The sequence below is a fragment of the Plasmodium malariae genome, assembly GCF_900090045.1.
Source record: "Plasmodium malariae genome assembly, contig: PmUG01_00_16, whole genome shotgun sequence".
NCBI classification, from domain to species: Eukaryota; Apicomplexa; class Aconoidasida; order Haemosporida; family Plasmodiidae; genus Plasmodium; species Plasmodium malariae.
Window position 1 is genome coordinate 60,301 of NW_021638287.1, and position 18,100 is coordinate 78,400.

An 18,100-nucleotide genomic window follows, 5' to 3' on the forward strand; every position below is an offset into this window, starting at 1 on the left:
AAATTAGTTTTATACAAATAATTTTAATATATTACTTTTATAATATTTTTTTATTGTCTTTTTCTCTGTCCCTTTTGTAAAAACCATTATAGTTATATACATTTTATTTACATATAAAAAAAAAGAAAAACGAATAAATAAATGAACAATATATAATTCTATATCTTAGGAAAATATTTTTTTAATTTTAATATTTTGTTTAATGAATATATTAGAATATTAAAAATATATATAATGGAACAAAAAATTAAGTTAATTTTATTTATTAAAATTTTTTTATTTGTATTTTCATTTTGGATATGCCATCTTAACAGTGATCTGGTATGCTTATATTATTCATAAATATTTTAATTATTAATATTAAATGCATTCTATTTTTATTAATTCTGTTTTTTGGCTTGATATTATATATTTTTCAAATAATAATTATATAAAAATTGTTTTTTTAGAGAAGGTTTGAAGGATTTTTTAATGAGAAATACATGGTTTATAGAAAATTACATACAGGAACTTATCGATTTTTAGCAAATTGTAAGAACAATATAGAAAAAAGTATTACAGGGTTAAAAGAAGATGTAACAAATTATGGAAGAAAAGAAAAAAAATATATCTACAATACTCAAAAAGGAACCAACGCAAAGAATAAACATTCACATGGATTGTTATCAGAACATGCATCGGCTTATAGAAAAGCTATGAAAAATAAGTCTTGTATATTTGAAACAAAAAAATATTCACATCTTGAAAAAAAAATATTCAAAGAACTTGATTATCAGAATTTTCTTGAGAAAAACAAGATAATTAGTGATAGGTTGTGCAAAAAAATAATACGTAAAAAATACGGATTACGATTTGTTATACCTTCATTATTGTTTTTTTTGTTGTCATTAGGGCTCATATTAGATTTATCTGTTGATTATGGGTTATTACGTGGGTTTTATTATATAATGAGTCTTATATGTTCAAAGGATTGGGCAAAAAATTTACGGAATTTATTGAAGCATGAATCTGTTTCTGCTTTTTTCCAGCCTATGGAACAAATAACTGGAAGTAACGGAAAACATTATTATATTTATACACCAGGTTTTTTTGGTACGCTAATATATTTCACATCTTTTTTTATTCTTGGAGTTACAATTATATCAGGTATTATTTATTACCATAAAAAAGTTAAAAAATATGAAAAAATTAAATTCAAGAAAAGGTAAAATGAATAATAAGTATATTTGTTATATATATAAGTCTTTAATATAAGGTAATAACTGTATAATCTTTACATATGTACTTATTGCATATATATATATTGCTTTTTTTTTATAATTGCGCATATCGATGTATAATCTTTCTGATGCATAAAAGAAAAAAATATATGTTCCTAGCTTGTGGTTATCAATGTTTTAATATTTTTTAATTTGTATTATAAAGTGTTACTTATTTTAAACTTAATCATATGGTTTAGTATGTACATCATTGCATTTAAATAGAATTTCATTAAAAATACATTTATATAGATTAAATTAATGTATAATAGGAAAATTAGTGGAATTTCATTAATTGGTTATAATTTATAACTGAAATAAACTACTATAATTTTAGTTTTTATACACTGTTATTTTAAAATTATTATTTTGGGAATTAATAGAAAAATGTGTTATTCATTTTTTTGTTAACAATAAATGTGTCTTTTTACTTTTTATTACCTATATTGTTTTTATTATAGAATATAAAATATTATATTAGCAATATATGGATGTTTTTTTTCTAAAATGTGATTTACACCGTTAGAGTAAAAAAGGTCACATTGTAAAAATAAGGATAATAAAATTATCTTATAATGTTGTTCCGGATAAAATATATTACTGAAGACATACAGAATAAAAAAAAAAAAAAAAAAACATTTTATTTACACAAGTACATATATACTGCTTGTACACAAATATATATAAAAAATTAATAAAAAGAATAAAATTGATAATTGAGGTATTATAAAAAAACAAATGAATAATTATGCATCTTTTAGAAAATTATTTATTGAGAATATAATCATATATTTATAAAAAAGAATAAAGATATATATGATGCTTAAAATATGTATATCACTACTAATTAACCATATTTTATATTAACATTGTGTACTGTTATGGAATATAAAGAAAAAAAGGAACTTAGACACGGAATAGAAAAATAAATTAAATAAAATGTTGAATTCACTTATATATGTATAATTAATAAATGAAAATTAAATATCATTTAAATTTATAATATGCAAAAAGTAATTTCCAGGTGTATTTATTTTACCAGTGACCAAACAATATTATCTGGCGAAATTAAAATTTTCAAATAAAGAATAGTGTTTTATAGGAATAATATTATAGATTTAATTTTATATCTAAAACACTTCAATTTTCAGAATAATACTTTTATTAATGAAAAATTATTCTAATTTATATGTGACTAATGTTTGTTTACATTCAGTTAATATATTATAGCAAATAGGACAAATTATACATATAATAATATTTTTTCTTTGAAAATTTACGTAATATATTGAAATAAAAATAAAAACAAAGATAGATATAGCAAAAAAAAAAATTCCGTAAAAAATGTTGTAAAAATATAAATTTGAACAAACAAAAATTTATTTATAAAATTCTCTTGATTTATATAAAAGATATGCTTTAAAAAAAAAAAATTAACAAAAATATTATAAATATTAAAATTGTTATAAAGAATTATATATACATAATTATTTGACAGTTTAATGTGACTTTAACGTTAAATTATTGATTATTTTGCATTATAATAAGAAAACATATGTAAAATATATAAAAAATGAGTTAACTAAAATTCATTAGAACAAAGATATCAAGATTACGGACTATAAAAAATTAAATGATAATTCGAAGTAGTGAAGAAATTATTAGTTAAAAACAAATATATTGTTTTTATAAAATAATACTATAAAATTATTAATTTTCTTGGCAATTATTTATGTACTGTAATTCAATCATATAACATAATATATTATAAATATATTTCCGATTTATATAATTCTTCTGATATATAAAGAATCAATAGCGGATGATATAAAATATCGTCTTATACATTTATTGAATTTATATTAATCGCAGATTACTACGTTAATTTATGTTTTTCATTTATATATATAAATACAGCTTCGTAAAAAAAATTTTGTTTATATATTTAGATGTTTAAATATGTATGAATTGATATTTTTGAAGTATTTTACTTATTTTATTATATATATTTATTAAATATATAATAAATTCTCTCTTAAAATAATATACCATTTTTTTTATGAATAAATTCAGGATATGGTTTGACTATGCATATATATATAAATCTAGAGGAAATATTTTTCATATTTAAAAATCAAATAATAAATAACTTCATAATATTTTTTTTTTAAATTCTGTGTTTCTGTGTACTTACTTATAAATAGATAGCATATTATTATATGAATAAAGAGTTTTTATTTTTTTAAAACAATAAAATTACTATGTAAGAAAAATAAATTTTCATAAATTTCACTAACCGTAAAGTTGTTAATTATTAAAAAACATTTATACTTATGTGAATTATTAATTGACATTACTCAGTTCATTTCCTAATATCACAAAATGATCCTTAACCTGGTTCCAATAAAATAATTCATTAATATGAACAAGAAATAACACATGGAAGTTCCCTTTTTTTTTAATTTTGTATATAACATATGAATTACTAGGTTCATTATGTGAAAAAAGTTATTTAACTGATTGCACATTTTTATTCATGATACATTTTGAATATAAGTGGGAAATTAATAAATGATCAAATTATCTTTATGTGATAAAATTTTTTTAGATTACTACTCTTAAAAAAAAAAATTATATATATATATATATTATATATATACATATATACGAATTCATAAATATACAATTATATGTGTTAAAACTATAAAATTTTTTATAAAAATCTTTTTAAATTAGTTTAGAAACAATATTTATACTTTGAAGTTATCCAAAATATTATAATCTTTTGCTTTAGTTAACAGAATATCTTAGATGTGAAAAATAATTAACAAAAAAAACGGAAAACATATATATATTCCTTTTTTTTTTTTTTTTTATTTTTGTAAACATAAAGTACCTAAAATAAAGAATGTAATATACTATTGCTATGTGTGTTACATAACTGAATTATATATTTAATTTTTAAAAATGCATTATTTCCATATTACCTATTAATAAAAGAATAACTATATTTTTAAAATTTCATTTAGGTTAATAAAAAATTGATTAATCTTTATATTATATTGTATGTATCAATATATGCCGTTCAGCGTAACGTGTAACTGTGTATTTTAACGTGAAACCAAATAAAAATATAAAAGAATTGTGATCATTCATTTTTATCGTAGAGTAATATTAATGTTATTATTATTAAACATAATATAAATTAATTCCTTTTAAGAAATACATAATATTATATTGTTGTGAATTATAAAATTTAATTAATAAATATAAGTTTAAACAAATTAATAATATAGGAAAACTGAGAAAAACTTAAAAAATAAAATAATAAATATGTAATAAAATTCTTATATAGGGTCATAATATACTTTACAATGTTACATTTGTGAGAACCTGGTTTGCAAAACAACAAATGTATTATTCTGAAAATACCAAAATATTTATGCAATTTAAAAATATAAGATATAAATTTCAATATATATCTTAATATATTATTGTAAGAATTTATTTATTAAAGAAAAAAATAAGAGAATATTGCTTTAAATATCATTAATAAATGTTTTTACATTTAATATATTAGAATTTTGCGCATATATATATATATATTAATTCCTTATTTTATTGAATCTGCTGTAATACAACATTATTAAACATATGCATAAAAAAACAAAGAAGCTATATGACATTGAAATATTTTTAATATAAATGAATTCCTTACTTTATATTTTATGCCTTATTTTCTTTTTTATATTTTTAGTTACTTTATACTGTTCTTATACTTTATTTCCTTTTGGTATAAAAAAAGTTAGGAAGATTGTTTTATAGATTTCAGATTTATATTAAGCAACTATTGAATATATTCTTATCAATTTCTAGGTTGTACTGTTATAATATTTGTCAATATTACTTACACATTCTGTGGAATTTACATAAGTTACTTCTTCTCCTATCCAATCGTTCATCTCTTTTCTAAAGAAGTTCTCCTCTATATTATTTTGAATATCGCTATTTTTGCTATTTTCATAAACGTTACTATACTTTTCAATAAATTTGTCTGAAATTTCTGGTATTTTTTCTGAATTTTTTTTAGTTTTCCTTATATTTATGAAACTATCTAAATGTAATTCTCTATCTTCTATATACTCCTCTTTTTTGCATTCTTCTAATATTGTCATAAGTACTAATATACAAAGTTTTGATAGTAATTTTTTTTTTATATATTTATATAATTCTTCATAATTTTTTCTGTGTTCCAGTTCTTCTATATTTATTAGTGACACATCATTTGATTTTTCTTCATTTATGTATTCATCTAATATATTCTGGTTAACCTCTGATAATTCATTAAACCAGTTTTGTTCAATATATTGTTTTAGAATATTTCCCTTTTCTGATATCCACCTCCTCCATACATCTTTCTCTCTTTCCAAGAACAGAATATTTTTATATTTATTCGATGACTTATTTTTTAATTCTTCCATTCCTTTTATGTATGATTTTTCTTTTTTCCAATCATTTTTCAAATTATTAAACCAGTCCACTTTTTTAAATTTATCAGAAATATTTTTATGTCTTTCTATCCACTTGTTCCATAAGATTTTTTGTTTTTCAATATGACCGTAACTTTTAATGTTTTTCATTATTAGATCAGCATTTGTTAAATTAGAATGAGTTCCATATCTTTCTTTTGTTAATACATCTAGGCATATTTCTAAAAATTCTCCTTTTTTGTAATTCCATTCTTCATTTTTCCATTCTTGAAGCACTTCCATATGTACTTCTATAATAGTTTTGGACCTTTTCTTTTTTTGCTTTGATTCACGTAAATTTTTTATCATGTTATGTTCAAGTATTTTTATTCTTTTAGTAATTTCTTCATCATCATAACACGGGTGTTCCAAATGATTATGAGTTAAAAATTCTTTTTTTCTGTCCGAATGTGAAGGTATTAGTATTTTAAGAAATTTTGCTTGTCTTCTTTTTATCTTCTTTTTTTTTTTTAACTGTCCCATTAATGTGTACTTTCATATAAAAAATACATATTCATGAAATATATTATTACTGAAAACTAATGATTATAATGTTTTTAATACTTAAGTTTTATTTTACTTTAATAAAAAGAGAAAATACGATAATAATTAGGAAGCTTATTAAAATAGATGATATGTATTTGTTAGATGAATTTCCTACTGGATCTATAATATCGTTTTAAATATATATGTCATATATTGTTGTTAATTCATAATTAGTAAAATAAGATGCATTACAGTTACCTGAAGTTACAGAAGGTATAGTTGAAGCTAAAGAACTTGGAGGGGATTTTGATATTGTAGAAGATAGTGTACTTTCGGAAGGTTTTTGTGCTTTTGTGTCTAGCGGAACTGAAGCAAGAGCTACAGATTCACCTGATACTTCTGGGGATGGTTGGGAATTTGAGAGAAGTGTTAGTGTCTGAGACTCTAAAGAATTTTCAGAATTAACTTCAACTTCCTTAGATGGAGTTTCAAGTGATGAAAAATGAGCTTGTGTTTTTACGTCAGGTGGAGATTCAGATTCCTGTATATTTTTCTCCTCATGGTGATTTTGTTTTGTATCTTGATTCACTTGATTAGTGGCAGATCCCTCTGTACGTTTAGTTTGTTCGGCTTGTTCGGGTGAATCATGTAATACAGATGATTCCCCCCTTTTTTCTTTATCTTTTGTTTGTGAACCTATTTCTTCATTTACAGATTCACCTTCACGAGGTTGTAATTTATTTACTGGGGGGCAGTCAGTACGTTTTTTGAAAGTTTGATCATCCATTAAGTCGCATATAACTTCTGAACGTCTTTTTTTTTTTTTTTGGTCTGTTTTTTGGTAGCATGTTCCAAAAAGGATTTTCTTTTCCTCAAAATAGTTCTTCATTTTATCAATCCACTCATTATATTCATTACATTTGCTTGAATAACTATCAGAATTCTTTGATTTTTTACTTAAACGTTTTATTTCTTCTAGATATTCATTTTTCATTTTACAGAAATCTACTTCTTCATAATTTAATTCTAAAATTTGTTTATCTTTTTCCTCTAAAATTAAAGGACATCCTCCATATTTGATTAGATTTTTATAGTAACCTTTTAACCAATAATTTAGTGTTCCCTTCCACGTAACTTTAAAATGTTCATAATATTTTGGTGGATTATTATTTTTAATTAGATAATCAGCCAAATATCTGCATCCCTCCCTAAATTTATTTTTATTATGCTCGTTAATTAAGGAACTGGTTTTTTGTATTACTTTATTTTCAATATTTTTAAACTGTAACAGTCTAGAGATCATTAAATTTTGTGCACCATAGGATCTATAATTCTGTAATTAAAAAAATTATAATTATTTAAGCATTAACTATTGGGTTAGTTTTATTATCACTTTTTTATCATAAATAAATTATGCATAAATTTAAGCTTATTAAAAAACATTAAATCCCACCTTGGAAAAACAATTATCCATGATAAATCTACATTAATACTTTAGTTTGTTGTATATAAAAAGCTAAAAGAGAAATACAAATTTAGTTATTTTTATTTACAAATAGACAAATTTTAAATTAATTTTTTTTAATATAAATAAATTATAAAATTATTATTTACATAAGAATTTATATATGAACTATAAATTAATCGAATACAATAATATTTATTTTTTACATTTTTTATCTGTTTTTTATCTAAATAAATATATTACAATTGGTGATATATCCTAACTATATTTTAATATGAATTCACAATTCTGCATATATTATTATGCAAAAATAATATTCTCTTTGTAAAGGAAAAACCAAAATATTAACAATAAAACAATTTATATAAGTTACATCAATATGTAATATAGAGTTTAATCTGCAAAAATTTCTTTAATCTATATATTGTCATTTTTTCTTTTTTCTTAGTGCAACAACATATATATATAATTAGATATTATTATATATATTAAGGTAAATAATTCCTTTTATTCTTCTTTCCTAAGATAGTTGAAATATAATCCAAATAATTATTAGTACTGATAGTATACTTATATATTTGTTTTTTTTGTCTTATTTGTTTTTATTCATAATTGATATAGATCATTATAGTGTTATTATTTTGTTAATATTTTTATATATTTACTGCACTGTATATACGAAGAAGACATAATAATATAAAAATTAAAATAAATTGTTGCTATGCTTAAAGGAAGTTTGTATCTTCAAAATAAACGTGTGACGCTTAATATAATATTTATTACCTAAAAATTCCTTATTTGTGGTATATATTATTTGTTGTATATATTATTGCATAGCATAATCTTAATATAGCATATTATACAATTATTTTCTTTTTTAGTGGTCCATTAACAATTTTAGATATTAATTATTTCGTTTGGACAAACTGTTAATTAATTAAAAGTATGTTTTGTTTTAATAATTAATGAAAATGTGTTCTTATACTTATTAAAACTATAAAAGGTAAATAAGAAATAATTATAACAAACTAAATTATAAAATATATTTGAAAACAACGTAGAATATATTATAAAATTGAAATAAAAAATAATAACATAATAACTGAATGCAAATGTAATAATACATTGAATTAGATAAAACAAAAAATATTTAAGCATTTTAATTATTTTTTAGTAATTCTTGATAGATATATTCTAATAGATAGATTAGAAATATAATATTAATTCTTTTGGTTGTTTCCACATATAACAATAGGAAAATATCTTTTTAATACTGATAAATATTTATTTATAATGCAAAAAAATGAATATTATAAATAATTTTTAATATCGTAAAGGAGTGAATATCTAAATGAGAATGCAAAACAATTAAAACTTATAATCAACAACATAGGTTATTATTTTATATTGTACATACATTTTTACTTATTTTAATGTTTCATTTAAAACAATTTCATGTAAGATAGAAAATAATCAGAGAATAAATAATTAATATACTAATAATAAAATTTTGCAATTATTTTACATATAAAATTACATTATCATGTTTATTTTTAACAAATCATTCATGTTAAAGAATTATATTTTAATTTTTTTTTTTTTATTCATTGATTTATTTTTATAAAATATATTTGTTTGTAGTCATGCTCTTTTTATTTTAATCTCTTATATATTATTCCATTTTTTTTTTAAATATGTTATTTAATAACAATATACAATGGATTATACATAAAAATAATTTATTATGTTTGAAAATATATTTTTTTTGCATTCTGCATTTGTATTTATTATATAAACCTATATAAGCATAATATATATAATGAACATAATATTGTAGATTAATATATGGAAACAAAAAACAACATATTATATGTTGAAATAATTTGAAAAAAACTGCGTAAATTAGTTATAAAATATTTATAAAAATTTTTTTTTCTTAATATTTCATAAATATATTTGAATATATATTTTTTTCAACATTTATTCGTTTTTAATTATCTTTTTTAGCGTGTCATTATAATTTTTGCATAATACAGAATTTTGTACTATATTTTGTTTTTTTATTTAAAAATAATACAATAATAATATGAATTAATATGAATTAATGAACATTGGTTAATAATATTATGATTATACTATTGTCTTCTTATTTCAAATCTAATATTTAACCTAAAAATAGATATAATTTTAAGTAAAATATTAACATAATATAAGCTAATAGTAATGATATATTAATATTAAGTATTATAGCATGTTACCGGAAAAATATGTAATAGTAATTGCATTTAATATAATGTAATTTTTTAAATAAGAAGTTATAATTTTTCATTATTTAATGTATACAAATATACAATGTAAAAAATGTGATATAAATTATTATAAAAAGGCACTTATTTAAATTTATATTTAATATCTTTCAAATTAGTGTTCATAATTTTCAACATAACATTAAAGTGTAAACAGCATTAAATAATAATATAACTGAAACATGAAAATAAAAAATTTTTTCTTGATAATACATCTTAATTTTACTAATATCGCTTTAGTTAAACAGATAAATATATAATCCCGTCCTATAACAAAATGGTCTTATTTTTATATGTATTTACACGAATAAGGCAATAAATTACATTTATGCAGATTATTGTAATGTTAAATATGTGATAACCTTTTTATGTTTTTATAAGTATCATTTCATTTTATAGGATTAAATAGGATTATTTTATGTACAATTTATTCCTTATAAATTCATATTGTTCTCGTATGCAAGTTTCAAAATTTGAGGTCCCTAATGTATAGAATTAATAGTAATTTAATAATCATAGTATAAAAATTAATATTTATGTATTATTACTAAGTTAATATATGACATATTTTTAATATTACAAATTTTTATTTGATTTTAATTATAATTATGTTTATACATTACATTTACTGTACTTGTTATGTTTTCTGAATTATAAATGTGTATTTTTTGATGAATTCCCTTTTATATATATTGTATGAATTGACATAATATAAGAAATATTGTGTAACACAAGTATATTAATGTGAAACAATAATTTGCATATAATTTAACCATTTATAATTAATTCTTTTTTATATTTGTGTATCTTTATTGCTTATAATTTTGCTTAAAATATTTGTCTTTTAATTTTTTATATTTTATTTTTTTTTTAAGTTGTTAAATTTTTTACTTTGGTCTTTATGTATGAACTTTTTATTGCATTATTAGAATCATACTCATAAATTATTGAATATGTAGTGTTATTATTAAAAAAATATATTTTTGTTCTTTGTTTTTTGCCTTTTCAATATACATTTCGATTGAATTGTTCAGTACTTTATTTTATATGTAAAAGAACATATATTTTTGAAGAATTATAAATTAAAATTTTGTGGAATATACTTTATGTAATACATACTATTGGTCAAATATATTTAATCGTTTTTATAGCCATTTATCAGTATTCAGGAATTTTGTTATTATAAATTATTTCATTTTTTCGTATTGAAGACCGAAGCAAAGTACAAATGATATAAACTATTATTAAATAAATTTCATATTTGTATATGCAACATTATTAAAATGGTGATACATGTAGCAGCATATTTTAGGGATAGTGTAGAACATCTGCATTTTTATGTAAATTAATTTATAGTACTAAACAAAAAGAAACATAGAAAACACTGCAATAAATGTTAAAGTAATAAATGAAAATAAAAATAAAAGCTCATACACCTTAGTTTCAGTTGTTTCAGGCTGTTCCAGTAAGTAAATAAATATTAATTTTACTGGAACTGTATAACTTTTTGTTTGAATACTTTCATGTAGTTCATTAAGATACTTTAATAACTGTACCCTTATGCGATTAATAACAAGATATTTATAAGAGTTATATATATTTTCAAGTTTTTTTATTGTGTTCAAAAGTTATTGAATTTAGATTAACATATCTACTTATATGATTACTATATAATAAATTATATTTTTTAGCATAGGCACGAAAACTACATATAAAACTGAATTATGGGAATATTTCAGAAATAGCTAAACATATAATTTACATGTAATATTATAAAAAGGGATAAAAAATAAAACATATTTTCTTTATAGAAAAGCAAAATATTGGTTTCTTTGGTAAAATATATATGAAAAACTTATGATGAATATACAATTTCCGGTAAAAATTTAATATGAAAATGAATTATTTGTTTTTTTTAGACATAATATTATATAGTTAGTATAAATATGAAAATTATATTATGCAAATGCAAATTTAATAACATTCATTATTAAATTCCTTTGTTATTATGCATTAATATAATTAAAACTAATCACTAAAAATAAAAAGTACATTCTGAAAAAAGCAGGAACGTTTTATTGAGATATATATATATAATATACACATATGCTATATAAATGTAATAATGAAAAGATAGAATATTATACTAGAAGATTAAATTATGTGTTTATAGCTTCTCAAATTTGAAAAATATAAATAATTTGTACAAATATTTATTTATTCTTAAAAAAATAAGATCACCAAAATATCTCAAAAAAATGAAAATTACTAAAACTGATAAATCTTACTTATAGGCAAATACCTTGGAAAATTTTCCTATACAGAGAATTAAATTCTGTAATATATTTATAGGTTATATATATATTATTATGAATTTTTAAAATACCTCAGTGAATGCTTTATATAAAACATTAACTGTACATAAAAATGAGAGATGATCATATTCAGAAAAAACATAAAAGTAACTATATAAAAGTTTCCGTATATGATACGACGATAATAATATATATATTAAAACAATAAAATATATTAGCGTTAATTAAAAATTTTTTTTTTTTTGAAGTTTAAAAATCCTATTTTAAATTTATATATTTTTTCATTTTTTTTTAATTATTATAACTGTATAGTTTGAAGAATAATACTTTTTAATGTAAACAATAATCTAGAGTCTTTTTATAGAACGATTACAATATGTTTCGTTGCATATGACATTCCTATCTGTCACAGGAATGGTTACTATATATAAAGTTTTAAAATAATAAAAAATAATATATTTTTTTGCTATAGATATGTTTAACAATATATTATTTAGTTATAAGCATTGTATAATTTGTATCCTTAGAATGTATTTCTGGCATTATTGATTTGCAAAAGAATGAGTTAAAAAATAATATATCCATTTAAAATTATCAGAAAAATTTTACTTAAAAATATTTTTTATTAAATAATTTGCTTATTTTTATATATTAGTACATAATGTAACCTTTATATTATACTTATATTTTAAATATATTTCATTTGAGATACCTTCGCATTAAAGCATATATATTTAATATTTTAACGAAAAAATTACTTCTTAAATTTGATTTATTTTCCATATTTTTTATTATACTAATATTTCCTCTAAATGAATATTTTTAATTAAAAAAATGAAAAAATAAATTAACTTCATGAGTATAAAGAAGTTTTTTTATAAATAATGATAAATATTAAAATTATTTAAAATTTATCATTTAAAAATTTATGCTAAAAAAAAATATATATACTTTAATACCTTTAATATATATATTTGTTCATATATGATGTTGTAACATACAAATATCATTTTTTAAACATATAAAATATCATATAGTTTGTAAATTTTATAATTAGTATGACACAAATTTTGTAAAATATTTTTGTTTTTTTTATTATCATTCCTACTATATTTTTGCGATAATTAATAATTTTTATCATTTATATATATTAGTTCCAAAACATAGTATTTATAAAATTCGGATAACAAATACAAAAGCATCTTTAAAAATAGAAATTATTCTTTTAATATGTAGTATAATGCATAATCTATATTCTATATATTTCGTTTTTTACATGTATTTCACATTTTGTTTAATATTAGGAAATCATATGTTTTTTTGTTTTTGAAAATATAAGAAAACTTTATTTAATTAGTGTAATATATTAATGTATATATTTTAAATATTCAAGAATGAATTCAAAATATATTTAATTTGTTAAGGTTTAGCATTTATACATAACATTATCGTAAACCATTAATAATATATTTGAAGGTTTTTTTCTTTTATCGATTATTTGAAATAGTATATATATATATATAACTAAAAGTGTTATGAACGAATAATAAGTAGAAATTTACAAATGAAATTACATTGTTCTTTGTGATTAAAATTATATTATATTATAATTAAATTTTTTTTAGACCCTATATATTATCATATTAAAGATCTTTATAATATAACAAAAAATGATATCTTTCTTTTTAATTATAATTACTACATTTATCCTTATAACATGGACATATCATTATAGCTATAATGTATTATGATAAAATTATTTAAGAATTTTTACATTATTAATTTATTTTTTGGTTTATTCTTATTAATTCTATTATGTAACAAAAGTGTTATTATTATTTAAATGATAAATATATCTATATATTGTTTTTAGTGTACATTTTATAATACGGTAGGAGAGTACAGTTTTAATAAAAAATTAGGTATAAATAATTATCAGTTGTTAGTACAATATGGAAAGAATAATGTTTAAAATATTACATGCGTAAAAAATATGATATATAATAATAAAGAGAACTAATATAATGTTAGAACTAAATATGGAAGTAGTACAATAGAAGAATCAAACAATAAAATAAAAGTTTATTATACAAGAAGGAATTCGATAAACAATATAACAGACATAAATATTTAGTATTTGAAAAAAAAAAAAATATTCCGTTTTGAAAGAACATAATTTAAACATCTTGATTATATATATTATATTAGAAAAAATGCATCTTTAGTGATAAAACTTATGGATACATATTATTTAAAAAGTTCGGATTACGAATATATTTATCTTTTATACTGCTCTATTTGGTATTCTTTTCACTATTAATTAGTATTATTAAAACAATTTTTGAAAAAAGTTTTGAAGCATTGTATTTACGAGTCTTCGATGCATTATGTATTGTATTCTTGATAGCGTATATTTATATATTTATAAAAATTATAAAAAATATGTGAATTACGAAAAGCAAACACATAAAGTAATAATAAGAAATATGCTTCTCTGTGTAAAAGTCCTTAATGTTAAGTAATGACTGTAATATATTTGAAGATATATATAATAAATTTATACATAATTGCTTAAATTTATTGGATACATCAGCATATACCTGGAATATTTAATAAACAAGTGCACACAAAAAATATTTATAATTTTTGTGTGGATTTGTATGTTGTAACATTTCTGAATCTGTATTTTAAGGTATTTTTTTAGCACAATTAAATATGTTTTTATATATAATATGGTGTTTAATTAGATTGACATAAAAAATATATATTTATGATTTAAAATTGATATGTAACGAATAGTTCATATAATTTTATTGAGTCATAATTTATACATTAAATATAAAACAATTTTTTTTTTTATTTCATGTGATACTATTCTAAAATGATTATTTATTGACTTAATTTAAATAAGACCTTTATTAATTTGAAATTCAAAGTAAATATTGCTCTTCTCTGTAAATAATAAAGCAAAATTAATGTATTTTCTTTAATTAATGTATAAATATTTTTTATTTTTTACTTAAAACTAATATTAATATTTATAATACCAAATATATTTTAAATGAATATATCATAGAATTTTTATTCATTGTAAAAACCATTTTATGAGTCCTTTAGATTATTTTCTATAGTATAAAGGAGAAAGCATACATATATATAATAAATAAATATGCTTATTAAACATCAATTTTTTATAATTGTATACTAACTTATGCATGTCATGTCTTTATTATTAAATGAAGAATAATTCACATTTATTATTTTATTATAGTGCTTAATTTTGGTATTAATAGATTCTTACAAAAATGAATTATATATATATTATATTTCATTTATATATATGATTAAACCATATATTTATTTTAATTTTACATAATTAGGATATTAATTTGGTGAATTAAATATGGTAATATATTAATATTAATATATATAATTCTTTTTTTTTCTTATAATTGTGATATTTTATATATGTAAATATATCTGTAAAAAGCTAAGTAATTATTGGAATTAATGGAAATAAATATAAATTTTCTAAAATCATATAAATGTGTGGATATTTTTTTATATATACTTATTATACATATATATATATAATTATAATTATTAAAGACTTATATTATTTTAAAAATGTGTTAAAATATACGTAGTTTTTATGGATAATTACTAATTAGTTTATATATGTAAATATTAATTTTATAATAAAATAAAATGAAAAGAAAAGCTATTATTTTTATATATATAATTCATAAAAACAAAACGTTTTTTTTTGGTTAATTTATTTTTTACTAGATATATTTAAAAAATTATTCTATTTTTCTTTGTAAGCTTCAATTAAATAAGCTTAATGTATATTATTTTGCAAGTAACTCTTTTGCAATATATATTATGATTAAATATCAATTACGTAATGTCATTCTTTTATATTTAAATGGAAATGATAATATAAAATTAATATATGTTTTATCTATCATAAAAACGCTTTAAAAGTTAATGTGGTGTACATGAAATAAAATAATCATATATATTATCTTGTAAAAGAATACATAGGACCTAGGGAAAATAAGAAAAGTATACATATATAAAACTATGTAGGGATAATGAAAACATATTTAGTTAGTAATCTTATAAATAGTACACATTTAATTTTTTAATAATTTAAAGTATTATTATATATTATTAAAATATATTGCCCTAGGAAAATACTATATATATATGGAGAATTTTATTGCAACATATTTTTTTTTTTACTACTAGTAGTAATATATATTTGCTTAAATTAATTTTTAATTATTAACCGCTATATAATTATCTAATAAGTGTTAATACAATATAATATAAAATAATTTTCTTGTAACAAGAAATTTTTATGTTATATAAAGGTACTATTTTTTCATATTTTTTTTTAAGAATGTCTATTATATAATGTATTATTATAAAATATTATTTGCCATTTTTCTAAATTTTTCTATTGACAAATTAACAGATCTTTTATATTCAAAAATGTTTTTTTATCCTCCTTATTTATATCTTATATTTGGACGATCTATTACTTTTGTAAAACTTTAATCCTATTAATATTTGTGAAATTATAGAATTATCTAAAATGGTTTTATACTAACTTTATTTTTACCTTTGTTTTTATTAATATTACTACTATTTTAAAGATATATTATTATTTATCTAAATATATGTATATTTAGCTTTTTAAAGAAAAAAATTATGGTATTTATAAATTTTTAAACTTTTCATTAAATAACTATACTTTTCAGTCGGATGTAGATACAACTTATAATATTGTAAAATCATTATACAAAAATCTGTAGATGACTTGTGTAGTACTTTTAAAAACATATATAAATTAATAACATTTTTTATAACTATAAATTTAATTTTATTAATATATAATAGTTAATAATAGTAAAATAATAAGTATTTTTTTATAAATGTATAGTAATATACATTTTATATAATAAACAAATCATCGTATTCTTCATATTCCTTTTGTGTAATGTTTAATATCATAATTAATTTAATTTCGCTATGAAAGGAAACTTCTCTAAAAATGTGTATAAAATTGAAGTTACTATTTTTCAACATTGTAAAAATTACTAGTTAGTTTCTGAGTATTTATTAGTATATTTTTTTTTCATGTTATACTTTTATTTGCTTAAATTAAAAGTATTTATAGCTGATTAAATAATTTTTAATTTTGTCATAAATTATATAATTTACTTAATATGTTTTTTTTTTTTTTATGAAAAAAGATTAATAAAAAGAATTTATATACTTTTAATATTAAATAAATATTTTAAATATTTTAAGAGTACATATTTTGGATTTATTTAAATTATTTTATTATTTTTTCTTTTTTTTTTTTTACATATTATAACAAAAAATTATGTATAATTAAAGTATTGCAAACTCATTTTCTATACATTTTATTACATATTTTATTATATGAGCTACAATTTGTTTATAGATAATAAATGTAACAAGGTTTTAATCATATTTTCATTGTAAATAAAATAATTTGAATATTTTTTCAGTAAATTCAGAAATTATATCATGTATAATGCAAAAATTTAAATAATAAGGAAAAATTTATACATAAGCATAAGCTTATATTTACTAATGAACGAATCCAGAGAGTATGAGGCATTTATGATAAGCAAAATAAAAAAAATAAAAAAACGAGAATTTAATAAAATAAAGCTCCTATTAAATAAAAGATTTATGAATG

At 18.6% G+C, this 18,100-nt stretch overlaps 2 protein-coding genes and 1 pseudogene across 3 annotated transcripts; 2 read left to right on the plus strand and 1 right to left on the minus strand.

The window, feature by feature from the left end:
- Positions 1-234: 234 nt before the first annotated feature.
- Positions 235-1,208, plus strand: PmUG01_00035200 (fam-l protein; the record flags this gene model as incomplete). The annotated part of the gene is made up of 2 exons (XM_029008552.1): positions 235-321; positions 450-1,208. The coding sequence occupies 2 exons, from the start codon at positions 235-237 to the stop codon at positions 1,206-1,208; spliced, it is 846 nt and encodes a 281-aa protein (XP_028859334.1).
- Positions 1,209-5,131: 3,923 nt separating this feature from the next.
- PmUG01_00035300 (STP1 protein) lies at positions 5,132-7,748 on the minus strand (the record flags this gene model as incomplete). Its single annotated transcript, XM_029008563.1, has 4 exons — positions 5,132-6,280; positions 6,369-6,448; positions 6,527-7,607; positions 7,728-7,748. The coding sequence occupies 4 exons, from the start codon at positions 7,746-7,748 to the stop codon at positions 5,132-5,134; spliced, it is 2,331 nt and encodes a 776-aa protein (XP_028859335.1).
- Positions 7,749-14,236: 6,488 nt separating this feature from the next.
- On the plus strand, positions 14,237-14,823 carry PmUG01_00035500 (annotated as a pseudogene). The gene is given in 4 exon segments: positions 14,237-14,407; positions 14,422-14,493; positions 14,507-14,578; positions 14,593-14,823. Coding segments are annotated over 4 exon segments (546 nt in total).
- The last annotated feature ends 3,277 nt before the right edge of the window (positions 14,824-18,100 follow it).